The sequence below is a fragment of the Lates calcarifer genome, linkage group LG5, assembly GCF_001640805.2.
Source record: "Lates calcarifer isolate ASB-BC8 linkage group LG5, TLL_Latcal_v3, whole genome shotgun sequence".
NCBI lineage: Eukaryota > Metazoa > Chordata > Actinopteri > Centropomidae > Lates > Lates calcarifer.
The window spans coordinates 26,547,890-26,575,003 of record NC_066837.1 but is presented as its reverse complement, the minus strand read 5'-3'; the positions used below and the strand labels follow the sequence as shown (position 1 = coordinate 26,575,003).

The 27,114-nt window shown below is 42.4% G+C and overlaps 2 protein-coding genes across 2 annotated transcripts; both read right to left on the bottom strand.

Moving 5' to 3' along the window:
* Nucleotides 1-1,137: 1,137 nt before the first annotated feature.
* cbx8b (chromobox homolog 8b) lies at nucleotides 1,138-4,603 on the bottom strand. The gene is made up of 5 exons (XM_018678528.2): nucleotides 4,415-4,603; nucleotides 4,241-4,284; nucleotides 3,942-4,007; nucleotides 3,746-3,812; nucleotides 1,138-2,791 (listed from the first exon to the last, which is right to left on the bottom strand). The coding sequence occupies exons 1-5, from the start codon at nucleotides 4,481-4,483 to the stop codon at nucleotides 1,919-1,921; spliced, it is 1,119 nt and encodes a 372-aa protein (XP_018534044.1). The 5' UTR covers nucleotides 4,484-4,603; the 3' UTR covers nucleotides 1,138-1,918.
* Nucleotides 4,604-10,222: 5,619 nt separating this feature from the next.
* LOC108884566 (E3 SUMO-protein ligase CBX4) lies at nucleotides 10,223-18,674 on the bottom strand. Its single transcript, XM_018678529.2, is given in 6 exon segments — nucleotides 10,223-12,739; nucleotides 12,741-12,962; nucleotides 14,014-14,080; nucleotides 16,113-16,178; nucleotides 16,729-16,772; nucleotides 16,971-18,674. Coding segments are annotated over 6 exon segments (1,725 nt in total). The 5' UTR covers nucleotides 17,040-18,674; the 3' UTR covers nucleotides 10,223-11,482.
* Nucleotides 18,675-27,114: the final 8,440 nt, after the last annotated feature.

Below are 27,114 nucleotides of genomic sequence, written 5' to 3'. Positions count from 1 at the left end.
TTACATAGGTCGACGAGGTTATGGCTTAAATTAACCTCTTGATAATCAGCTAAGCCAGAAAAACACTTCCCTTTAAAAAAAAAAAAAAAAAAAAAAAAAAATCACTTTTCTAGCTCTAAATTTGTCATAGTATCACTTTTGATACAGAGCTTCCAGAAGAGACTAGGATCCGCTCTATAATTAAAACGGTTTAAACACAGGATTCCCCCCCCTCATTTTTTAGCACTTGACCTCAAAGCGAGGTAAACCTGCGCGCCTCAGGAACACCGTGTATAAATGACTCGGTTTTTAAGCTTATTGGACTGATACAGGTAGAGCTCATGTGTCACAGATAAACAGGAGAGAGCCGCGCCTTCAAAGAGCAGTGAAAGGTTGGCTCTCAAGAGAAAAAGGCCTGCAGTCCTACAAGACCCGATCAGAAGAACGCATAGTCCATTAAACCTCAGAAATATACATTCTAAAAGTCCACGCGGTGACGGTCACTGAAAATCAGACCCAGTTATAAATGCTGTGATGTGTGGATCGTGTATACATGTCCTCCTAGAAATAAATACTTAATTGAAGAACATAATTGCCGCTTATTCTGAAATGACAGAGACTGAATGAAACAGAGGAAAGTATAACAGCTGGGGCCTGTGAGGATGGACAGCTGCAATTTTTTTCCCGTCGTTTATCCAAACGTCTCTGAACTTGAAGGCCCATAAAACTCCGACACGAGATGCACGACTCATATATTAAATATTCACACAAAGTCTGTTTTGCTTTTGGGCGGGTGTATTTTTTGCTCTGCTGGCTCTGAGCAGAGGTGGGTGCAGGCCTACAGCGGCAGGCTTGTATTAGCTAAATTACATGTTTTCGTCCAAGCCGGAGGCCTTTATGTTGCTCCTGTAATAATAACAGCAGGCACTATTGTTTTAGCTTGTGGAGATTTAAAAACGATTTTTTCCATAGATTTCTCAATGAGCGGTGACAGAAATTTAAAGGCCAAAAAATCTAAACAAAAAAATGACGATTTAGACGCTGGCCTTAAAACGTGATGGCGTCATAGGTTGGATAAAACCCATAATTTTGTACTGAAGGCCGACAGCGCTGTAAGGACTGGCTATAATACACGACAGACAATTAAACACAACGACATGAGAAAATTCAAAGTATTTATTGAAAAGCGTCTAAAAAGCAATTTGACACCAACTTTCTAACTGCCGTATTACATCAAAGCTTCATGAAGGTTTTCTATGAAAATGTAAAATATACTATGATGCAGTTATATGCGCCTTGGTAAAACCCTTAAAGTGTCCGTGTTGAATTTATTAATTTAGCTTACAATTAGAAATGTTAGAGACATTACAAAGGCAGAGACACACTCGGTCTTTAAACACAACAAAAACAGATTCTTTCTTAATACTTTTAAATTCAAAGTGCTTGAGTATTTTTTTAAAATATAAACCTTATTGAATTGAACAGGGCATCTTCAGTCTAATCAGTTCAAATTACAGAAAATATTCAATCCACAGATTGGATTTAATATGTAAGCCTTTCCTCACTTCTCACAACTTACTCAGGCCAAAAGATTAGAGAGTGAAAAAAATACATTCTAGTTTGTTATATTTGCAAAATAGTAAAATTCACAAGCTTTTTACAGAAAGTAGCCAGCTGCTGCAAAGGAAACATGCAACTCATTCATGTTAACCAATGCATGAAGTAAAATGGACTTCATTTGATTTGGTCAATACATTAAATAGATGTCCAACTTTATAGTATATACACATATGCACATTATGTAATTTGCCTTTATACATTACATACAAAAGACTGCTTTGCTCAATAACCACACTATGTCCTTAAAAAAAGGAGAATGATTCTGATGCAAGTCAGAGAAAACAAAGTATGGTGTTTAAAAAAAAAAGCAGTCAAACAATCATCTTTTGTCTTTGAAGAAGCCTTTGGAAGTGCTGCTCTCCTTGATGGTGACGGTCAGGAAGTTGGTGGTCACGTCCGTTACCAGGACCTTTTCCACGCTGCCGAGGGAGGGTCTCCATGACACTTCATCCAAGTCGTCATCAAGCCGGGTCGGGGATGGCCTGTCCAAGAAGTAAGGCTTTTCCATCAGTGGGAGCTCAGTGGGGCGACTCAGGCTCTGGCTAATTTTGGACTGGTGCTTGAAGTGTGCAGGTGCCAGGTAGCTGGATCCTTCTTTAGTCCTGTGTGTGTCCATGTCTGTCCTGTGTGGGTGCAGGCCACGGTCTGAGTACAGCTGCTTGTAAGAGCTTCCACTGGAGAGCTCCCTGTTGTGTTGGTGATGATGATGGTGGTGGTGGTGGTGATGGTGGTGTTTGTGGCTGTGACCATGGTTCTCTGGATGTCTGCGGGCCACTTTGAACAGCCTCATCTCTTCAACAGCCTGGAGCTTGGCCAGTTTGTGAGGTCCGTGGCTCACCTGCTCCTCTGCCCTCCTCTTATGGGGCTCGGAGGCCATAGGGCTGCAGCTGCTGTCCTTGAAGCGGGGCTTAGGCTTCGGGCCTCTTTTTTTGGGTGCATGGATGAGTCCGTCTGGACTAGTTTGCTGAAGGGAAGCCTGCTGGTGCTCACGGGTGCTAAGCTCTGGTGATCGGACTCGTACACTTTCTCCGCGGTTGACAGTACTGGGTGGAAAGATTGTTGGGACAACAGCTCTCAGACCCTCTCTAGCCCTGGGGGTGACAACTGGCTCCGGGGTTGGGTAGGTGATGTGCATCCCCCGGATTGCCTCACTCCTGAACTCATAGGACTTGGCTTTAACCTTTGCCTGAGCCTATTAGAAAATGAGAAAATGACAGGGAAATTGTCATTGAAAAGTATACAAAAAAATTACACCAACCCTTTGCATTTTTTTATTTTTCAGTACAATAGGCATCTGAACTTCATAGAAGGATAGCCATGAGTGCACGGGTGAGCCACAATGCACAATACCAGGACCATGAAACAGGTAAATGGAAGTCATTATTTACACATCTGCTTTTCCTAATCACTTATCAACATGTATTTCAAGCAAAAGGCCTATTTATTGTTTCAATTACTGTCCATGCCTGACACCCGACTATTATGCTCAATTTATCTAACAGTTTGCAATGATGCAACATATACTAGTAGATTTTAACAACTATAGCAGCAGCCGCTTCCTGAGAACACACAGTATTTACTAGTGAAATTCCACAACCTCGATTTAAACAACAGTCCTGTCAACGGTGGTTCTGGTATTAAGTTCAAGATAAACTCTCGGTCATTTAGCAATTCGCACGGTTCGTTGTCCTGAGAAGATGGACAGCTCTTGCAAACTGTATCAGGCTGTGTTACTGTATTAAACCGATTTCACTAATATTTTAGCAACTGAACTTATGAAGAATTTAGTGCCAAAAAGGAAGGAAAGGAAATTAAAAACTTTGAACAAGTCGCTTCGGCGGCAGCTTCTAACAGGACTGGTGGTTTGTGAACAACAAAATGTCAACAGCCCCCAATTAGCCAATACACAAGCTGAGTACACGCCTATTAATGGATGCGCTATTTTGAATACACATAATTAACATCGGTAAGGAGCCTTGCGCAATTCAGTGAAATACACCGATGCCGAAATTAATTAGCTGCAGATTAATTATTGCTTTATGTAGACATTAATCAAGAATACACTTTACACAAACAAGAAAACATGCATGAGAGTTTGACGTGGTGGCGTCATTAGCAAAACACTGAACAACGTGGCTTAATTTACCTTGAGCAGAAATGTCTTGGGTTTTGGTCCTCTCTTTTTGGGCCCGTAGAGCTCCCTTTCACGCTCCCTGTGAAAAATAGAAGCAAACTCCCATTCTGAGTGTCACGGGAGCAAAGTGCACCGAGGACACCATATATTTATTGGACATGTTAACATTCACTGGCTCTGCCCATAAAGGCCAGCCCAGACATCCTACCTCTGCTCAAAAGCGGCAAACAGGCGAGAGTCCAAAATATTCTCCTCTGGCTCCCAAGTGCTGTATCTGTGAATTAGAAACATTATAGACAGATTGAGGAAGCGAGCGCTGGCATACTGTATGAAGATGGCCACAGCGTTAGCCTGCGAGCTAAAAAATCTCCATCGTGCTGTACACCTCAGTTTTAATCCGGCTGCCTCGCTAGCTTTGGCGAGCTAACGACAGCCACAAACGAGACAGTACAGACATCACAGCCGTGGGTTGAAAGCATGCAAGAGACACAATGAAGCAGCACTTACTTGGGAGACCAGCCCTTCCATTTCACAAGGTATTCAATCCGACCCTGCATGCCATCAGAAACAAACAGAAATGACTTCGTTAGCTTGCAGGGCAACAGTAGTATTTGAGTGCGGTGGTGGTGCATTATATTCAACGCTCTGGGAGAAAAGGAGCATGTTACATCTCACGCCTACCTTCCTTATCCTCCGTTTGATAATGGACTCGGCAGCGAACACCCTCTCCCCGACGGCAGACAGCTCCATATTTACTCCAGTGCTACCTACCGTTAGCTCGGTGGACGCTAACGTTAGCAGAGCAGATATTTTTCTCCAGTCCCAGCCACTCTGAATTCCCGACAGACCATAATACTCCCGAACAGAATGGACGTCAGCGCAATTTTTTTACAGCGTTGCTAAGGAACCGCAGTCGGTGGAACCTCTAGAAGAGCGCCCATTGGTCCAGCCGTTGCTACGTGCTCGGGTTGCTAAGTGAGGGGAGGAGCGTGCCCCTGTGTGAATTCTTTCGGGGGGGAAAATGGTGGCTTTTTTCCCCGCGCGGCGAGTGAATCATTTCGCGCAAGTTATGTGAGACATTCAAAAATGCACGTGGTATTATAGGTTGTCCAGCTATATGCACGCGACAGTGTTGCCATGCAAATGGAGAAACTAGGAAGTAACAGTGTTGCAATTTATGCGATCTTTCGTGAAACAGTTGAGACATATGAGACATCCTTCATTTTCGTTTAGTCTATCCAGTAATGTATTTATCAGCTGACGCAGAGCTTATTATTTTAGTCCACAAGCACACAGGCTGTGACAGTCGTTGTGATCTCGTTACAGATTTATTGCCTGCGCGCATTCATTTCGTTTGTCCTCGCTGTGTCGGGTCAAACACAGAAGATGTTTCTGTCAGGCTATTTATATTCATATTATTTCATCTAAACACCTCTTGTGTGTTTACTTCGAGAGTAAGTTTGAAATCATTTATATTTTTGCCATTCTTATGGCGCTTTACTGTTTAAAATACCTTCACAGTGGATTACATTTAAATCAAAGATCTGTCATCCAAACTGAACAGCGGTGTGACTGAAGGAGCGGTTCACTTAATAAATCTTCAGTCAGCTGAGAGGACAATGGATTTCTGTCACTACCCTTTATGCAAAACTTTTAGTGGCTGTCATTTATAAAATGTTAGGAAAACGAAGCTATTGTTATGACCGATAATAAAACAGAAAATATCAGTGTATGCATGTAAATATCTGGCGACGGTGAGGAAAACTTTTCATGTTTTTTCTGTATTGTGGCAAAGTTACCTGTCACCCGCTCTCTGATCAGTTCAATAAAACAGCTCGCACTTTGCTTTTGTGATAGGTTGTAAGAACTGTTGACAGTTTCTATCAGTGTGGTTTTTTGTTGTTGTCTCAAGCAATAACATTAGACTTCAACCAAAACGACTGCAAATGCGGAAATAATCTGCATCGGCTTTTATTGGGCCCTTTGTTTTAAATGCACCTACAAACGCATTTGTGAAGCCAGAAAAAAAAAGACTTACCAAAGAAAGGGAAAAATATTAAACATGTTATTCTTAAACTGTAAAACAGTAATCTGATAAAATCAAACAAGATTCCTCTTTTTACATTTTTGTGGACTCAAGCATAACAATGACGTGACTGCGCGTCATCAGTCAGCTCAGACTAAAAATCTAAGACCGACAGCTCCAATTTACATGTTCAAAAATACAGGTAAAAATGACATTCAATTCTTAAAGAAATTAAAAATTAAAAAGACTTCAGGTGGTCAAAAGCTGTTATGCGTAGAATAATAACGAGAAATTATTTTAAATGAATAATAATAATAACATTTTTATTATTATTATTATTCTGTGTTGCTAAAATCTATTTTTATCGAAACCGGCACCTTAATGAATTTTGTTTATTTGAAAGTGACATACAGTACAAGGTTTGCTAATCTAGCTATTAGGCCTATTGATTATTAATCTACCTGGGTATATACTATTCGTTTTACTATCTTGGATGATGAAAAAAAAGGTCTTTGTTAAATCTTTAAACTATTCGTTATTTCCTTGATTTGTTTGCTTCATTGGAATACACTGAGAGCATCTGGTGACGGAAATAGAAAAAAAAATCTAATTATGCGACTTCTTCATGAAACCAGTCTTCAGTTTTTTTTGGACGCATTGGTAACGAAGAATGAACGTCGACAGTCAATCTGATATAAGATGATAATAAGATGCAGCCTTTTTCTTGTGCTGCTGTCATTTGTACTCTTTCTCCAGCCTGATTGCTCATAAGATCAATATTACTATTGGGCTAATAATTATTTTTCTACACAGGTATGAAATTACGTCATGAAATTACTGATCAATTGAATATAAAACAAGAAGAAGCCGCACTGACTGACGGGACTGTAATGATCTCAGTTTAAACAATTGGGTATGTGCCTTAGCCCATCTATTTTTACTCAACTGAGCAGAGAGCAAGAAAAAATATCCTATATTTACAAACCACGACAAGTCACCACTCTTCATTTATTTCTCTTACGTGTAATCATAAAAGCATACTTCTAGATGACAGCAAACCAAATATGCCATGGTGAGTTGAATGTCCTCAGAATTCTTCATTTAGAAGCGACTATTAATCCCAGATTAATGATATTGGTTTTAACCTTTGATTGCAGTTCGAATGGATCAATTCAAACTCCGGCACAGTTTGCAGGCAGTAAAAGAGATGGCCGTGGATCACAGTCATCACAGTCTCTTCTATTTTGTTTCATACCTGCACATGAAGACTGGACTATTATCCAGATTATTCTCTCAAATAATCCAGATTATTTTTTCCCAGGCAGATCTATGTTCTATAGAAGGAGATGTCACGGAAAAGGGGAGTACACCCACCTTCACCCATCTGCCTGAACCTTTCAGTTTTGGAGGACGCAGATTTTATATTTTAGATTTTCAGTGAGAGTGTGGGGCGCACAGGCGCTCATACAGATATCTGATGAGGAGAGTGATCTTACATCGACATTTTAAAAGCCTGTCTCTTAACGAAGGAAGACGTCTGTCGTAATTTTATGATACTGTCGTTATTGATTGTCCACCTTTTTAATTTAGTCAGATTTCTCCACAGCGCACAGCCTAAACAAACACTCAGCGCAGACAGAAAAAGGAGGGAGATGGGCGCACCTCAGACTCCGGATGCGATTGGTCTCGGCGCGCCTGCAGTGCAGCAGCGCCGCCGCCGTTAAAACACTATTGGTTGGCTTGTATCCGGGCAAGACGCGGGTTCCCGGTGAGCACGAACGGGGGGAAAACCTCGGCCACAGCACAAAGGCAGTAATATGGAAAGACAAAGGTAGAGAGAGGTTGGAATACTCTTCGTCCCTGTTAAGCCAATTTGATTAGATTTTTGTTGTGATATGTGATAGTTACCAGTTAAAGTCTGGTGTGCTTTAATTTCTGCAGGGATTTCGTTTCCAATTTCACTTATTTACATAAAATAAGCAGCAGATGGAAAGGTGAGTCAGGCAGTTTTATCAGCCTGTCCCATGTTATAGACACAGGTAATCATCATGCTTCTCAGGGTATTTTGCTCTTGGTTTTCTTTCCCTTTCTCTACGCTCTCATATTTATCCACATAGGCTGCTAGTCCCCAGTGTTAACCAGCTCCCATCGCACCAAACAGCAGTCTGTTCTACTTCCCCTATCTCCAATGAACTACACAGGGGAACCACTGTACAGCTGACATCATGCTCCCACAGAGACACACACAGGCCTGTGTTCAGCTGGAGAACCCACCTGTGTCTTTACTGTACAGCTGAATCACACACGTGGAATGATGCATCACTCACCTCTGGATGACTTGAGGTTTAGTCACTTGTTTGTTTGTTTGTCAGTTAATTGGTTAAAGCGGAGGGACCCAGCAGGTTAGTCACTGTAAACGAAGCTTTTAAACTCTGTGGGCACAGACCTGTTTGTTACATCCAGCTGTTTTCACCCCAACTATCCAGTTATTTTCAAGGCTGAAAATACTGACTTACAGGGGTTGTCTCAGTTTTTGTAAAGTTCTAAGTTGCAGCTTGTTAATAGATTTGAATTGGGTTTTTTTGTATAATATTTTCATTATGGTGGTAGCGATCCTGAGTTTTTTTTTTCTTTTATAGAATAAATTCTGATGGTTTAAACAGCTGAGCTCACAATTTAGTTTTTTCCACTTTGTCACAATTTCATAGAAATAAAAGCTGTTCTGTGATCAGTTCTGTGACTGTATGCCTGAGTGACTGTATTAGAGCACTGTTTTTTTATTTCAGTCTCCGTCCTCATTCATCTGTTGTAACCTCATTTAGAAACCTGTTATGCAGTTTAACATTGGCAGCGCGTGCACTTTATATTTGAGTATGTATGTGTGTGTGTGAGGGGGAGAAACCCCAGTCGGCCCTACTGAGGAGGACTAATCAGATTTGACCATCAGGTCCCTGTAAATAGCATCGATCTGAATATAGGCTATCGACAAATCAACTCTCACTGAGTTCATTGTTTAGAAGCCAGTGTGTCAGAGAGCGTTTACAGGCCTCACTCAGTCATGCGTGAGCATGAGCTGACACACAGGAGGAAGAGGGTGGACCATCAAGAGGGCGCGTTCTTTCATACACTTCATGTTTTAGTTAAAGGGATTATATAAATCAGTTTGGCAGGTTTTTGTCGACATATAAGCAAACAAGCAAGAGAAAATAAAAGTACCAACGGGGGATTTCCCGCCTGTAGCTTCTTAGCTGAAACATTGCTGTCAATTATCTGTCTGCAGCAGCAGCTGCGAGGTGTTTGACAGAGAACAGAGAGCGGATGGAGGACAGCCATTTTCTCCGTCCTTGCTCACATTAAGGCGTTTTATTGGCGGGTTGCAGTCGAGGGAAGAATCCGGAGCTGCTGTCTCTGTCAGTTTCAGTCGTCTGTCACCACGTCGAGCGCAGCAGCAGCAGCAGCAGCAGCAGAAGCGCCGGTAAAGGCGAATTATCAACCATTTGGCCCCGTAACAGGCACAGGTTACATTCACATCACGGGGGGAAAGACATGTTTCGAGGACTGAGCTCCTCTGCACATCTTTAATTTCAGTTATCCAGAGAAGCAGCAACTGGTCGTCTCATATCAATGGCTGAAATGTAAGAAAATATGAAAGCGTGAAAACACGGAAACGAGCATGTCATTTTAAACTCAATCTGTTGGTCAAGCGAAGAAAGCAGCCGCCTCCCGCTGCGCCTCTCTCAGCGTGTCAGCAGGATTTATTCAAGAAACATCTGACATCAACAGCTGCTCAGGTCAAAATGATCAGCCTTAAACTCCTCATATCCTCCCCAGAAACATTTAGGAGTTAGTTGAACCGTAAAGCAACTGTAGGTTTTTGTCTGCATCTGCAGGACAATTATTTTACTTAAATGAAGAAGTAGTAATTACATGATATATTCAACAGTTAAATAACAACGATTCATGTTAAATTGACCAGGTTTTCAGTTGCATTTAAAGGCCAGAGTGAAACCCACATGTAGCATTTTCAAACTGAATAATTTGTTGTGACTAATTGGAATGAATGGAAACGCCTTGCTCTCCATCTTCAGCAGCAGCAGCAGCAGACCTGACCTGTAGCTGCAGTATGCACACGGGGCACATAGTTGGTCCCGGGCAGCCTGCAGGGTTAGATGATGCCCATCTGAAAATAAACTCACAGGCTCTGTAATAATCCTCACGGCCCGCAGCCTACACACACACACACACACACACACACACACAGCCACAAATAGAGCCGTGTCCAGAATTAGCAGTTTCTGAGGTAGGGTTAGCCAGTTAAGAGCATTATGGAAGCCGCCCTTTCCTGCTCACATCTTCAGTTGTCCGTGGGAAGCCGAGGTCACGTGATGTAGACTCTACCAGCTAGGAAGTTTCTTCTTCAGAGACTGTTGTGAGTGAATGTAAAAAGAGACACATTCCATTCATCAGTTGCAAACAATTTTATTATTGCAAAACGTATCATAGGAAGCCTTCACTTCTTAGTCTGCACACAAAACACCAAAAGTGCATCTCTTTCACTGTTTTCATAGAGCAGTTCAATAATGCACCTCAGATCACACAGTGCTGGAGGGGATTTCTTAAAAAAGGAGACATGTATGACCTACTGTGAGAAAAAGATCTAATTATGACAAGAACATGTGCTTTTACATATTTTTAATGACCAATTTGTTGCAAATTTTACACAAAATATGACACAAATATTTTCTATAATCTTATGAAAACTGCATTCGGTCTCCTCTGTAGCTTTCACGTCAGGGTGTCAGAGAACAGAGAAAAAGATGAATCACAGAGCACCCAGCTGGTGATGCTAATCTGTTGGATTACCCTGCTCAACCGGCAGTGTTAACGCAGATTTGTGACTGATATAATTCAATACAATGAAAAAAAAATTGTCACTGCACTGCTGTAAAACATATAATAAATATGATCATAGGGTTGTATATCAGCGGTCTTAATGGAAGTGACTTGTGCTCAGTATTAGATCTGGAGATGCATGACTCAAAAACCACTTTGAACAGAGACCAAATAATAGGAGCATATAGCAAACATTAATCATCTTAAAGAAAAACCCACCTTTTTCCTTTCAACACAAATCACATTTATTGACAGAAAGGTGCCTCATTTTTCTTTATCTGCTTGTTTAAGCATGCCTGATGGCATGATCTGTCCAAGCAGCATGCATCCTTGTTTAAACCTGTCCATCTGCTCACACACACATGCACACACACTCTTGCACACATACAGACACAGTGTAGTTTACCATGATTCTATATAATCTTTCTTCCTTACAAAATTCCCCATATAGCCTACATTTTAACCACTATCTGAGATGTGTACAGTTGAGTGTATTAATCAAATTACATCCATAGAAAAGTGAAGAGTATTTACAAGAGTTAAGTGCATCTTCAATTAAAGTTCCGACATTTATTTGATCTAATTTTGCTTCTTAACCTAAGGTTGAAATAGCTGAAATTCTATACTGCATGTGATAAAATCTCCAGAAATAACAACAGATAGAGCTTATAAGAAGAAATATGCAAATACCGCAATAAAAGATCAATTCTTTTATCTGGACTATACAAAATGAAAACAACATCAAGGGTTTGTTTGTACATTCAAGCATCCGAAAATACAAATATATCTTATGTACATCTATACAGTTACACAGTTGGTATCCAGCTCTGTTACACTGTTATGTATTCTTTAAATGTGACGGTGAGGCAGTTTGTAGTAATGTCTGTGATCACTATATTCCCAAGGAAAGGCTGGAAGGAGGGAAACGTCTCCTCTTTTCTCTTTTCATTGTTAGGAACAAACAAAGAGTCAACTTTCACCTTCTCTGCAGTTTTCTGTGTTTCAGTCTGGGGCTGTGTCTCTGTTTGTGCGCCCATTTGTGTTTGCGTTTCACCCTGTGTGTGAGTTACGGTTTCAGCCTGTGTGTATATTTCAGGCTGGGTTGCTGTGGAAGCTGCAGCTTTAGGCCTGGACTTGACAATGCTCAAGTCAATGGGCTCCTCTTGGTCTGCATACCCACAGACCTGCGGTCCAGCGTGACTCCCGTGTCCGTTTTGGTCAGTGCCGATGCTTTGGCTGAGTGAAGATGCTGTGTTAGGAACACTGATACTCCTGGAGCTCAAAAACCTCTTACTGCTCTCATGCTCGTCACAGTCTGTGTCTGAGAGGTGCCGCTTTAGTCCTTGAAATCCACCTTGGTTTCCTCTTTTGTCCGGTGAGGAGGGAACTCCCCTATCCAAAGGCAGGGAGAGCAGATTAGGCTTGGTTGTCAGTTGTAAAGGCTGATCCGCTGGAAGCTGCCCCTGACCCCTGACCCCGACATGTTTATCCTGTTCCATCACAGTTGGCTCCGTTTGGGGGGACTGTTCCTTTTCTTTGGGGCGACCTATGTTAAATCCAGAACTTGGAACGATTACTTTGTCTTTGGGGTTTTTTGCAAATCCATTCATGAGGCCGAGCTTCTTGACAAGTTTCATCTTTTCGACGCTGTTCTCCATGCTGCTGTCTGTTCCTTGCGGCGGCTTTTCAGCAGATTCAGAATCACCATTTTTTATTTTAGCCGCCTGCATTCCATTTTCCATGTATTTGCTCATGACAATAACAATCCGCCCATTCTTGTTTTTGTTCTTCACTATCTTTAGCTTACTGCTGCTAACACCATTAGACTGTGGCAAAGCATCCTCTTTAGGTTTTACCTTCTCTGGCTCTTTGTGACCGTTGAGGTCAGCTGGAAGTTTCTTCAGCTCCATAGTGATATCCTTCACTTTGGTCAGGCAGCCTGAGTCTTTGTCCCGAACCCATTTTTGCTGCAGCACTGGAGGCACATTGTACCCTTTGTTGGGCAGCTCTGGGCTTCTGACGTCTCGGGGTTTAGCAAATATGGGCTCGTGTGCCTTGAGGTCCGGCTGGTAGTGGTGGTGCTTTTTGGCTGTTGAGCTGATAGTAGAACTTCTTGCCGTTGGTCTGCTGCTCAGCCTCACGCTCCCTGCACAGTGGCTGGTACTGGTGGTGCTTCTTGCTGTTCAGCTGGTACTGTTGGCCCTGGGGGCGGAGCATCTGGATAGGGCTGGACTTCTGGCAGCTATCCTCATCCAGGGACGCTTCATGAAGGTCTGCAAGAATACTGGATCTCCGGGCAAATGAAGGGACCTGTGAAACAAAACAGTAATTGGTGTCTAAAAACACATAAAATATAGTTGAATGAATATTACATAAAGAATCAGGGATTTCTGGTGTTTACATGAAACATGTATTCATGTGAAATAAAGGACATCCCTCTGGGCAGGGAATTTGATTAATGGTGCAACTGTCTACAGTATCTATACATGTGTCTGTGTCACGCTACAACAAAAAGCCATGGTTCACTGGGGCCCACAAATTGAGCTGTGGAGCCGTGCTTAGAATATGTGAAGGGGCCCTTCTGAGGCCAAACGAGCACAGTTTATTTCAGGGGCCTCGGTCCATGTTCACACAGCCCCCCTGCAGTCCCTGTGCAGCTTTTTCAGCCGCCAGCCCGGGCATCAGAGTGATATTTCCAAGTGTCTCCTCTGGCTGTGACCTCAGCTACAAGGAATGTCACTGGCTGCTTTGTGTCCCGTCATTGACTTTATCCCATGTGTTAGCACCAACACCCTCCTGAGAGGAACAAAAACACTCCTCTGAGGGATTCCCCCTGGCCTTTTGGGCTGGTGATTGATGTACTAAATGTACAATTCACAGTCATTTAACTACAACTGTTAGGTCAGGGCACTGGTCCCTATAAAATTTAATGCAGATAATAGAATTTATTGTTTGTAATGAATATTTTGATTTTCAAAGTGGGGGTGGGGGGGTTACATAATGTATTCTGTGGCTTTGGAGGGAGCTGTTTACAGTCTGACAAAATAACCCCTAATGATCTCAGCTCAGGCTTAATTTGTAACAGAAACTTTGCATTACAAGCTGGAGGTGCTAAATGTGAACGGTGTGGGTGGTGATTTTGAGTTGCATTATTGGAAATGTGGGTTCCAGTGTTTTAAGAGCTGTTTACTGTCTGACAACCTAAAAGCTGCTGCTTCAATTCTGAATCCCCCCCCCCCCCCCCCCCAATTTTAGAAATCTGTCATTTTTTTCTATAATGCTTCTTTGGGTGTCCTGAGATTTTAGAGGAAATTATGGATGAAATAATCAAGAAAAATATTAGGTGTCATTATTTTCTTACCTGAACCAGGAGGTGTTTGGGCTTGGGTCCTCTCTTGCGATATCCCATCAGCTGCTCTTGACGTTCTCTGTGGGAGAGGAAAACAGCAGCCAATCAGTGAAACCATCTCGCAGGGATGGGTTGCCGTTGCATGGCAACACAACGTCATGGGTGTCTTCCTCAGGCTCAGTTCAAAAACACTGAGCCCATGTTACAGGTTGGAGTTACACTTCCTAATGCAAAGTGACATTCATTCAATTGCAGAAGTGTTCATTTTATTTGATTATTATGTTTTCATCTTTTCACAGTATCCCAACCTTTCTTTACACATCATCACATGATTAATACCACATTACACTTGTTCTTCACCGCTTCAAAAGGCTAAACAGTGGCTACACCAGCGGCTTCTTTCTTTTCAATATCATATCATGTCTGTATCCACAGTAGAAGATAATGGCCAGCTCCTCTCTGACTTTCCTTAGCTTTCCTCAGTCTCCAATACAAGTCTCTCCAAGGCAGTAACTCAATACCACAGACAGGAGTGATGTCAGTCCCCTCCCCCACCCTCCTCCTTCACATCTAATTACAATGACGACTCGGTGTATTTTCATAGCCTGGCATTCAGACGATTTGGCTCCCCAGAGAGACACGCAATTAGTTTCAATAAAATCTCTCCCGTTTGGAGAGAGAGAAGTAATTGCAAAAACAGTCGCAGAGTGATGTCGATGTTTTTGCTTTAACGTGTGACCTGCGCCCTGAAAGGTTGCTGTAAGCGAAAGCTGAGGGGAGGCTCAGAGAAAAGCCAGTGACAGTTTAACACGCTATGCTTTTAAGAAATTCAATTACACCATCCTTAGTGTGAAGCTGTTTCGTCAGTCACTCCACAGACTATTTAGCAATTAGCCAGGCGGCTAATTTGACCGTGGTAACGCACTGTGAAAACCACAGACACAGGGCCACTACTAAAGAACAGAAGGAAGTTTCTCTAGTTTAAATTTTGAGATGGAGCACACACCTCTGATTTATAGCAATTACTAAGCTACTATTTAGTTCCCTGCTTAGTCATGGCTTTCCACTACATCATGAGCAGATTAAGAAAAGATGTGCACCATAATTTAAATCTCCCTCCATGCAAAAAATGTGTTTTTCCTGTTGTTCTCTTGAATATTGTCTGTCTGAAGGAAGAAAGGTTTTCTGAGCTCACCTAAAATCTCAGTCAACTGGTTTAGAGGCTAAACATGGCCCAGTATGCAACTTACAGAAGTGTGATGTGGAAGTTTGAAACCCCCAACACACACATGGACTTTTCCGTGAAGTAAAAGACACCTTGAACTTTCAATTTTTGAAATGACCAGTATTTTTATATTCATAGATTCTGGATCTTTCAATGAGGGATAGGAAGTAAATGCCATTTAAATTTTTAACAAAAAATAAAAAATAAAATAAATAATAATAATAATAAAATAATAAACTTTGACTAAGTTTTTATGGGGAAAACATGTCAGACACATTATTATTCAAAGGCATTTTTAAAAAATGTCTTCACACATTGCTGGAGGAGCTCTTTATGTTTCTATCAAATAACAGTACCCGATAAAAATTAGCCCAACAGAATCTTTGTTTTGCTAAGCTTATTATTTTGCATAATCAATAATATTGGGGTTATTGGTTAATAATCATATTAACCAATGGCAATACTGGTTGCCATGTCCTGTGGAAGACAGCACAGGTGACTACATGGTGGGACAAGCAGGCAGCACTTAAGCACGATAACCTGATGCTGGACACTCAAACAGCTATCAGGTGACAAAAAGTTGACAAAGTGTCACAGTTTGCTCTGGTAACCCTGAGCTGAGTTTAACCCTAACCTGACCCACTGATGTCACCAGAGTTAATCCTAATACAACCCCACAGCCACTGAATTTCTGCACCTTTGAATGACACATGTGGACAGGTTGTGGGATTATCCACACAGTGGGGCCGGGCTGCACAGTTAACTATAAACATACAGAACGCTCCTACTTGGGACATGAGACAGAGAATGGTGAATTTAAAAGTTTGTCTCTTTATTTTGTGGATATCACCACATGAGAGGCCGATTTATCCAATTCTACATTTACCTGTCTTGGAAAGCATCAAGCAGTCTCGGGTCCAAGATGTTCTCCTCTGGTTCCCACGTGTTGTATCTGTTCAGAGAAGAGAACGAGACCAGTTAAGACTGACCTGTCAAAGTTAGGTGACATGAGCAATGGATGACAAATAATTTCATCACAACGACCCTGAACTGGACCTAACCACATCTTTTACCAACACACTCTCCCCTAGCTCATATTTGCAGTCGTGTACATGTGTAAATAACAGAGACACTTGCACTCCCTGTGGATGCACGTGTAATAAATCATGAGTAACTTTTACGCACGGGTGTAGGAGGAGGGGGATACGTCGGCTCAGCCTCCTCTCAACTGTGAATATATGGGTTCAGTTATAGACGTGTCTGTCTTTATTTGGAACACTGATAATTGCATACATTGTAAAAACCACATCCATCGTCGGGACCAACGCATCGAGCGCCCAAAAGCACGAACGCGCAGCCGCCCATATGCGCGCCCACGTTGATACGGATACAAATATCAACACTAACTCACTCTCACACACACACACACACACACACACTTACGTTTTCAATGTTAAGATATCACTGTGAGCGTCATTACTATGTTTTATAAGAGCACTTACTTTGGAGACCATCCTCGCCACTTGACCAGATACTCAACCCTCCCCTGTGAATGGACAGAAACGGGATAATCAGCTTAACGTTACTTTACGCAGCAAAACTGCACTGCACCGTCACCTTAGAAATTATCTAGGAAAAACTAAACATGTCGTCCATCACCCAGCGAGGGAAAACAGAGGAGAAATCACCCTCGTTCCCATGTGCATGAGTGTAAAAAACGTCCTTCAGTGCTTCGGTGACAAACCTTTCTGCTGCGCTTCTTCTCGATGCTCTCCACCGCAAAGACGTGCTCTCCCGCGGCGGGTAGCTCCATTTTCCGATACGAGAGAAGCGGCTTTTCTGTTTTTTTCTCCCTCCTCTGCTTTTGATATCTGACACCTTATCCTCGCTTTCAGGTCGTTTTTTCTTCCACTCTGCCGCTCCTCTGATGTGAAACACAAGAGCCGTCCTCCTCTTCTTTTCACTGCGTCTCTTCCCTCGCTTTCCCCCCTCGGAGAGACTCGTTCTGCAGGCGAGTTGAAGCCGCTGCAACAAAACACTTCATGCAAATAGCCGTTGGTGTGACGTCAGACGAGGGGGCGGTAATAGGGTGGGGGGAGGTAGGGGGGTGTATTCCCGTGCTGCTTTCATGTGCTGTCGGAAAAAGTGAACTCGGGCTTAAAGAACACTGAACAATTTTGCAAATAACTATAGTGGTCTGGATTTGTCTATTAAAATTGATACATCAAAGTGTAACATGCAGCGAGGAGTAATGGAAACCACAGCGACACTTGGCGGTTTAAGTGTGACTTTCATTATTGTGGACTAATATTACTATATTTTTTGTCTGACCTTCTTGTAAGCCAAATGTAGCATTTTCTTGTTTATGTCTTTGTTTAACCTTCAGTCCGTTTCTCTGCATAAATAAGACATTAACATGAATACATAAAGTTTAGAACATGCATCAATATACTGTACACGCCCCACGTTCTTTACTCAGCTGTACAAAACCATTATTAAATACAACGGTTTCTGCAATTTCAGTAAGATGGCAGTGTGTCCAGACATGAACCACTGGATTTTGTGAAGTTTTTCCACTCCAGCTCATTTGACTAGGTCTTCCCTCTCTGACCGTAAAGATGTGCCGTTGGAAACGAAATACTTAGATGACACATTAATCTGCACCACTTCATTACTATCTACAGATCAATCACAGATAATAGTCTTTGTAATGACAAACCAAAATTAAATAAAACCTGAGCAAAACGACAAAGTGACAGTGATTCTCAAAAGTACGAGCTGAGACGACACCCTGAAGGCAGCATTTTTCTCTCTCCGATGTCACTGAATGTGAAGCGAAGTCTAACTGCAAGAGGGTGCTATGAAAGGGGAGAGCGTCTCTATCTGAAGCCGCGATGGCCTGAAGGTGCTGCTCATCGACTTGAACGTAGCAGCTCAGAAAGGCCTTTCCCTTAATGTTGTATTTTCAGTTACACACTGGCTTCGTTTGGGATATTATTCCATCTGCGCGCCCTCAGTCCTTCATTAACAGGAGCAGTCCAGATTATGAGCTGGGACACATGGTATAGTTGGGTTGACTTGCAGTTACAAGACAACCGATGTCAAAAACGAATTCTTCCACCTATAGGCCCAACCAGCGTCAAGGCCACAGTCTGTTTGACATTGATGTATCACCGCCCCTATAACACGGCCTCCTTCTACTACAGGGAATCCTGGTGAAATTGGAAAACAAATTCAACAAATTCACATCCGATGCTCTTGTGTTGGTATAGAGCCGCCTCTGTAGGAAGATAATGTGAGATGAATGGCTGTGTGAAGCCCCGTCGCTGTTATGTGCATTACAATGAATAGATTTCCACATCCAGTCTGAGTCAAGGTCACACGACGAGATGACATTTCAGACGGCACCGTGTCGCGGGGGATTTTCCGGTGGATTTTCACGGTGTTAACAGATACCCCCCCCCCCCCCCCCGCTTGTGTGGCAGCCGATGTAGGTCAGCATCCTCTTCCCCGCCGGTGTTAAACTCCAGCCGAGGTTATTTCTGACTGCGGAGCCCCCGACAGGACGGGCACCAGCCAGTCCCGTTATCACTTGGCACGGAGAAGTGTGCGGACGAGACCTAGTTCTGAACCAGCTCAGGCCTGACGCTGAGGGGACACACCGTCCTCTGGCACTAAAGCTGGGGTTTCGCCTGGCAACGGCAGTGCCCAGGGTTAACACTTAACACTGACAATGTTGATGTAGATGGACAGGGGGAAGGTCACAAATCACACATCCAGCTGTTAACTGCCACTGGCCCGTGTGTTATGTATTACATCTGCATCTGAAGCAGGGATTGATGCATTTTCGATGCATTACTCTCAAATTAAAAACGTCGAGGAGCCTACGCAGCCCTCCCTGCATTGTTACAGACAGTTGAACCAAATAAAATTCAGCAGTGAAAGGGTTAAAGTGCAGGGTTCCCAGGCTGCAGCGCTCGGCCTATTACAGAAAGGCACGACTGTCTTTCCTTATAAGGCAATGAGTACAAATCGGCGGTGGAATATATCGTGAAATAAACGACTACGGTACATTCACACCTGTCTGTTTGCTACTAATGCCCCTTTATAAGTAGAGTGACATTCAAAACACCCATTATTCTTCACTGGCTCGCTCTCCGCGGGGCTGGTGCTGGTGCGTGCAGCAGCCGCGGCGCGCTCACAAGGAGCGCAGCGCCATGAATAGACTCTGCCAATTCAGCTGCGTCATTCCTAAATTAACGACGAGCTAAAGAAACACAGTGGTCAATTAGAAGCTAAGGGCTGAGTGGAAGGTGTTACTGTCAAGAAATACTGGCCGGGAAGCTTTTATCAGGCGAACACGAGACCGTCCAAATGTCACCTGTCTGCTCCTTCATCAAACACAACATGATGGTTTCACACGCAGTTAACACCACCGATCAGAATATTTAGGCCGACTAGATATTGTATTTAAGCAGTAGAACAATGGCTGAAAAGCACAGCGCTAATGCGACAGTTTTGTCTACAGCTTTGGATCATGGCACGTGCTACAGGGGCGGATGGAATGTGATGCCGCACGTGCGCGTGTTATTAATGGTACCGTGCGCACAGCAACTTCACCTGAACAGCACCGCACAGGATCCCCTCCCGCAGACCACTGTGCGATTTACGTGATCATTCTAACACCAAGACAAAACGAAAATCAGCACAGACGTCTCCTGTTCAGCCCGTTCACCTCCAGCTGTTTGAAGCACAGTTCATTAAATGAAAAATGCAGCACGTGTACTGGGGATTTATCTCTCAACAAGCCAAACAAATACCAAAAATGTGACACACAGTGGCGAACAAATAGGTCTGGTGTCTTTAGAGAACAGCTGATAAACAATTCCGATGTAAAACCGCATTCGTCTTTATCTACATCTAAACTCCTCCTCAGGTTTCTCTTTATAAAAACAGAAATTCATGGGTGCGGTGAAGTTGCTGTCAATTTCTCATGAAAAAATGATAACGCTCCCCTTATGACTTGTCTGTCTTCATTCTTTAATTTAGGGACACGGGCTTGTCTTTTTTTTTTTTTCTTTTTTTTTTTACAAAGCGGGATGTGCAGGTGCAAACTGCCACACTGTCAAAACCGAGTCTGATGCTGATTCTGAAAGGACTTTCCCTCAGTAAATGAAACAGGTGCATTAGAAATCCACAGGAAATAACAAAGAAATTAGCTAATTTTAAATATTTTGAAAGGATGAAATGTATCATCACACTGTATATCCAGGCATTAATACTCTATTGAAACTATAAAGGTTAAGGACTTATGACTGGAAAATAAATCACTGATTAAGCAGGTGACTTTTTCCACCTGCAGCTCTTGTTTGATTGTTTGCAAATCACTTGTTCAGTCTTTAAGAAGTAAAGTTTACTTTACACCCACACCTTGTACAAGTTCGATAAGTCAGCCTCTCACCTCTGCTAACAAACTTATCAGAAGCACATGATAGCTATGCAAGTCTTTTTGTCATTCAGGGAGAAGTGTGATGGGAAAAAGGGATTATTTTCAACAGTGACACAGTGAAGGGAGGAGAAGAGGTTTGTGGTGACAGTAATGATGAGTGAAACAAGATAAACTGACATTTTTTGCTGTCTTAGAAATGTTCAAAATCTCTGTTAGAGGAGAATAATGTCATAATGACACAGAACATCATTTATAGTCAATGTGTTGTGCTGGAAAAATACATAGTTCCACTCTAGACACAAACAGGAACTGAACATCCTCAAGAGTGTTAATGAATTAACTATTAAAAGGGATTTTTACTGAACAAACAGGGAGGGGAAGCAACAGGTGAGCATGAGTACTTTATGTTTATAGACAAAAATCCCTGAGTCCATGAATCCAATTATGCCACTGCTCTTCCTGTCAATGAGGACACATCTGATTGAAATGACATTTCCATGTAGGAAGAAGTGACGCTCTGCCTGCGTCACAGCACCCAGACCTCAGATCAAATAACACCAGAGGAAAAACAGGAGGATGGAAGGGGGAGACAAGGTGTCATGAAACAGAGTCCAGTGGAAAGGATGTGATTAATAACAGTACACGTTTGCTCAGCACAGTTAGATGTGTAGTTTCAAATCACCAGGATTGTGTAGAGAAATTTCCCTGTAGAGAGCTGGAGGGGAGACTCACATGGTCTAAAGCATGCAGTTTCCATAAGTGAGTCTTCTGACCTTTATGATTCATTGAGAAGTGAATTTACTCAAGTGGCATTTAACGATCTTAATGAAAAGATTTTCTATTATCGAAGTTCACTTACAATCCTCTACGGGACATTTTTTACAGCAAACAAGTGGGTACAGCCAACTGTCACTGCTGACATAATTCAAGTACATCTGAATGTTGGAAAAGAAAATGGTGTCTTGGTTCTGAAGGTGTATAATTTAACAAACAGGGAGATTTCTTTATGGCAGGAAAGCAGATGACCACAGACACTCACTGAAATGGGCCAAATAATTTAAGATGGTCAAAAAAATTTTTTTTATCTTAAAATCAGCTCAAAGATCACATGCTCCTCAGCTGTCTTAGGAATTGTTGATTAGTTTTTTTTTTTTTTTTTTAATTCCTAACCTGTTAAATAAACTCAAAATGCCACAGGTTTCATCCTCTGGAACATTTGACAGTTTACGTTGAGTGGGGTTAGTTAGGTAATCAGTGTAAAGGTTATAGTTGCAGTTTGTCCATGGTCATAAATGAACAACCCAAACTGTCATCACTCTATTCCACTCTCTCCGCTCTCTTTAAAAAAAAAAGAAAAGAAAGAAACTCAAACAAGTGAGTCAGCACTATACTGCACTGCAGACAGGTTTTCAAAGCACCTTTAACAACAGCTCGGCCTGCACCCATGACGTATTTTATTGGCTTTGGTAGAAGTGACGAACGGTGAGTGGAAGAAAAGGAGAACTGTATTCATAAAGCTGTAAAATGAGATCCTATAAAAGGTTTTTAAAAGTCTAATCAAGCATTCAGCATAATGGACATATTTATTAATTTTTAACACACACCTGCCACAGATTTGTCAATGAGACAACATTGAAACATTGAAACATCCCTCAATTCTGTAATAGAAGTCTAGTCCAAAACTAGACACACACTAGACTCAGTGTATGTAAGACTGTATAAACAGCAGTGGTGTGGTAAATCTCTTCAGATATTTGTCTTTGTATGAGCCATAAAGAGGAAAACACAATCAGATTTCCCACTGTGTGTTGGCGTGTGACAAATGTTTTTAACCTGCTAAAGTGACAGAGTCAATTCTTTGGGATTCATGAAGTCACACTCATTATCTCGTCCTTTGAGTACAATTCGAAAGGTTTTAGAGACGCGCAAAGTGAGCCCTGCTCATAAATCACCAGCATGGCAATTAGAGATTCAAGACCCAGTCCTGATATTGAAGTTATTTTTATCTGGGATGTAATGACGCAGAAGTTAATGGGTGCACATGACTCATGGGTGAAATGAGTCTCATGGGAGGTTTGCTTGAGCTCTCTGAAGAATCCTCCCGCTTACGTCAAATGGCGCTCCTGCTCACGACAAGAGCTCGTCTGTGTCTCCTCTGCGTTTAGAGTGAGAGGAGAAAAGATGTGCGCCTGGCATCACAGTGACTCAGAGTCCCATCTAGACCTGTTATTGATGTAGATGTGCGTTTGTGTGTGTGTGTGTCAGAGGCAGGTAGCAGTCACGACAGTCTGAGCAGTGACCGCTGTGCTCGGTGACTCACAGCAGAAAGGTCTACATAATGGATCTTGAGCTGATGGTGACGTGGGTTAAGTCTCCCTCATACATCATGCAAACGCATAGAAACTGAAACTATTTCCCAAATCTATGATTTTTCCAATGATACGTGGTCAATCTGCAGTCAACAGTGCCTCTCCCATGTTGACTGACTGCACAGGATAATGTCAGCTCATGAATGTGAATACTGACATCAGTGTTTGCTTTATGACGTCAGTCAGCAGCAGTTTCCATTACCAGCTCAGCTCCTGGCACAGAGAGTGAAAACAGGAAGCCAAGTAGACGCCAACAGGTTGAACTGTAAACTGCTACTTACTGACTTGCTTTTATCACACCAAATGACTCCTGGGAGATGTAGTTCTGTAAAGCAGAATTATACCTCATGGTTCTTTGTCCACTGTACCTCTGATTCCAATGGAAAACAGTATGAAAACTGTATGTACCCTACAGACAAATACACACACACACACACACACACACACACACACACAAGACACACATGTGTACAGGCGGGGAATTCATTTGATTGGCAGAAATCCTGGAAAAAAAAATAAAGGCACTTTAGAAAGTGCCAAACGAAACACAGATGCAAGCTTGAATTCAGTTTGTGTGCGTATCTAATTTCAAAAACCATCCAAATTAAATAGGGCTCGCACTTTTTTATTATCCGTGACATGAATTCTGTATCGTTTTTACAGGACTGTGAGACAACCATGGAGGACATGGCCACTGAACAAATGAAGCAAATAAAATTGCTGGCTGGGGAGAGAGGTGGAGTGTTGGAGGCAAAGAGACTTTACAGGAGGTGAATGAAAAATGATGATGATGAACACATCTCCAGCCTTCAAGGAAATCTTCACTCTCAGGCTATTTGGATTGAAGGCCATTGATGGAAAAGCTTGGAGAGAAGCCACCCAGTAGTAGAGGGTGGAGGACAGCCTGCGGCGTGAGCCACCCTGAGGACCTCAGGAGGGTGGAAAGAAATTACTGAAAGCCTGCACAAAGGCCCACCATCAGGGCCGAACCATTCTGAACCAAAAAGATGGAAGCTCTGAAGTGGAGCAAAGACAAAACCAAACCTGATGCTCTGGAAATGCTTCTAGAAAGAGCTGTCTGCAGAGAGGAAACCTTCAATAAGCAGTCCTCCCTAAGAGGGAGCTTTGAAAAACAGGAGCCGGCTGCCGAGAAGTAAAAGAGGAGGGGATTATCAAGTATCATCAGAACAAAACAACTGTAACTGTAGGATGGCCAGACAGAAGAATGTTATCCTCCCTGACATCCTCCACACATGCTATACTCAACAAACTGCTCATAATTCTAGATATAGGCACTGCCCTTCACATCTGCAGACCTGAGGATGTATCCTGCAAGCTTTTAGCATAGAAAAATAATTAAGCAGAGCACAGCAACATACTATTGTCTGAGTCTTTTGGGAATTAGGGAATGTATCATCAGGTAACACTCCGAGGAAGCATTGTGCATTGCTTCATTGTGGACAGTTTATATCATGGAATAGTTTCATCGGTAGCAGGGTGGCTAATGCTAGCTTGCAGCAGTTGATTTACTTTGTGCTGAAAAGATGCTGTACATGTGTATATGTCTTTCTGTCAATCAGTACTTCTGTATATTAGTGTGTGGCAAACAACATACTCAACACAGATAAAACAAAAGAGAAGAAATGGAATCTGAAAATCTAGTAGTGTTTCAGCTTCAGATTGGGAAAGAAAACATTTGTACAAATCAATTGTTGAATTAATGTGTGTTAGTTATCTTCTAATGTAAACACCATCATTCATCTTAAATCAAATGTCTCTTTACATAGAGCATTAGTGATCATGATAAAAGTATAGATGTAAAATGATCAAATAAATTCACATAATGCTTCTGCAAGAACTCTAAATCTACGATCATTTCTATGAGGACAGTCACCTTAGCCTTAAGATGCTTTTCAGAAACAGGGCCATGGTCAGTTTGATGTGATAGTTAAAATAAGTAACAGTAACAGCTGTTTTTCCCCCCAGATTTAGGGATGCAGAGCAGATAAACACAGTATTTAATGAGAACAACAGCAGGGCCCAACATTAAACCACTGATATGGAGAAGATGTTAAGTTTGCATTAATGGGATACTCCTGTAATTAAATGTTGTTAATTGCCTTTGCCTTTCAAACTTGACAATGACACATCCAAGCTTTCTAACAGCCCTGAGACAAAAAATTCTCTGTTGATTTTGGTCTGGTGCTCAAAGATGGCTGATGTTATCTGTTTCAGGTGTTTATTCAGTCTCTCTCAGGGTTTTTGGTGTTTCAGTGATGTGTTACTCCCCCCAGTTATTGCATGTGATGTCATACCTCACTCCAGTCTTCCTCCACAGGAGCACCTTGTCTTTAGAAATCTTCAGGAAGGATTTTTTTTACTTCTATCTTTCTCTTCAGTTTTAGAAATTTGATAAATACAGGCCACGGCTGCCTGAGGCTCCTCTTAGAGAAGGAATTGGTTTCTCTGACTCTTGCTGGCTGATGTCCTTCTGTATAAATGCAGAGGGTCACTGCAACAGTGTGGAAAGCTCAGGTCTTTGATTCAGAGGCACATCTGCCTTCAGTTTTTGTTAATGATTAAAGGTATTACATTTTTTATGCAGTCATATTCATTTGCAGTTCACAAAATTATCTTAGTATCACATCACACAGATTTGACATCTTATTCTGAGTTAAAACAAAAACACATCACCAAACAACAGCAGCCTTTAAAATGGTGAAAACTGTGCTAAAAACTGCCCTAATGAGACACTTAAATGAATGCCAACTACTGTGTGTTTGTGTGTGTGTGTGTTTGTGTGTGCCACAATGTAGACTTGACTGAAAGCTTGCCTCAGAGGAACCTTGAAGCAGGCCACATGAGAGGGTGCTGATATAGGAGCGGCCTCCCTCCCGGCTCCTCTGGCAGCCTTCTCCCCTGTTGGAGCTGCTGGTGAGACAGCTGGAAGTCAGAGCTGCTGCGCGGGCTGATGAGGCTCTGGCCTGGAGATAACAGCAGGAGGGCGCTGTGTGGAGGAGGCGGACGAAGAGGAGAAGGTGGAGGAGGAGGAGGAGGAGGACGACTACCTCCCTTAACCCTCAGGACGTAGCCCCATCCCACTGAATCTGTTCAAGGTGACAGCAAGAGAAGTAGTGGTGTATCGTGAGCCTTGGGCAGAGGGAGGGAGGGGTTGGGGGTGGGGAGGGATGGAGGAAGCAGAAGGATGAGTAAACAGAGGAAGAGAGGAGTGAAAGTAGATTTTCTCACTTATTGGCTTGTGTTTATTGTGTGTGCGTGTGTGATCATGTGGTGTAAATGTTAAGAGCGGCCTGCAGCCGTGCTGACAGGACACTGCAGGGGGTGATTAGCGCTGTGCCATCCATCTCATGGGCTGACTACAGCAGCAGTGCGGCAGCAGCAGCAGCAGCAGCAGCAGCAGCGGCGGTGGTGGAGGGAAAGAAAGGGGCCTGTTTGGAAGACATGATGGAAAAGGGGGGGGATTGCTAGCCAACGCTGATTAGCTGGCAGCTTAACAACATGCTGTGTTTTCCATCTCATCGTCAGCACATGACCTGGGGCTGATTGGTGGAAATGAAATGGTATTTTTGATTATTTGTAGAGAGAGAGAGGGAAAGTGGAGTAGGGCTGGTAGCTGGGACATGAATATTCACTTCAGGCAATTACAACATGTCCTACTTGGAGAGGAGTGAGTGAAGTGACGTAAAGCTGTGAACATAATCACTTTTGTCTTATTTTATATTCATTATCTTGGATGACTTGTTTATAACTACTTTATTGATAATGTATTCCCTTTTGCATTTTTGAACAATTCACTATGTACAGCAACATAAGTGGAGATTTGGAAAGATTTATTGAAAAACATGGTAGCTAAGACAGATTATCCTTCATAATATAATAACATAGTTCATCTCAATTGGATCTTTTCTCTTTATATTTGGGATACTGTACTTTGGTGTGGGACCTTGTAAGACCATACAGGCTGGACACCATGTGGTGCGGGACATATAAATCAAATAACAGTGTGTAACATATTATTTATTAGATTTTTGTTAAATAATTGCATAAAA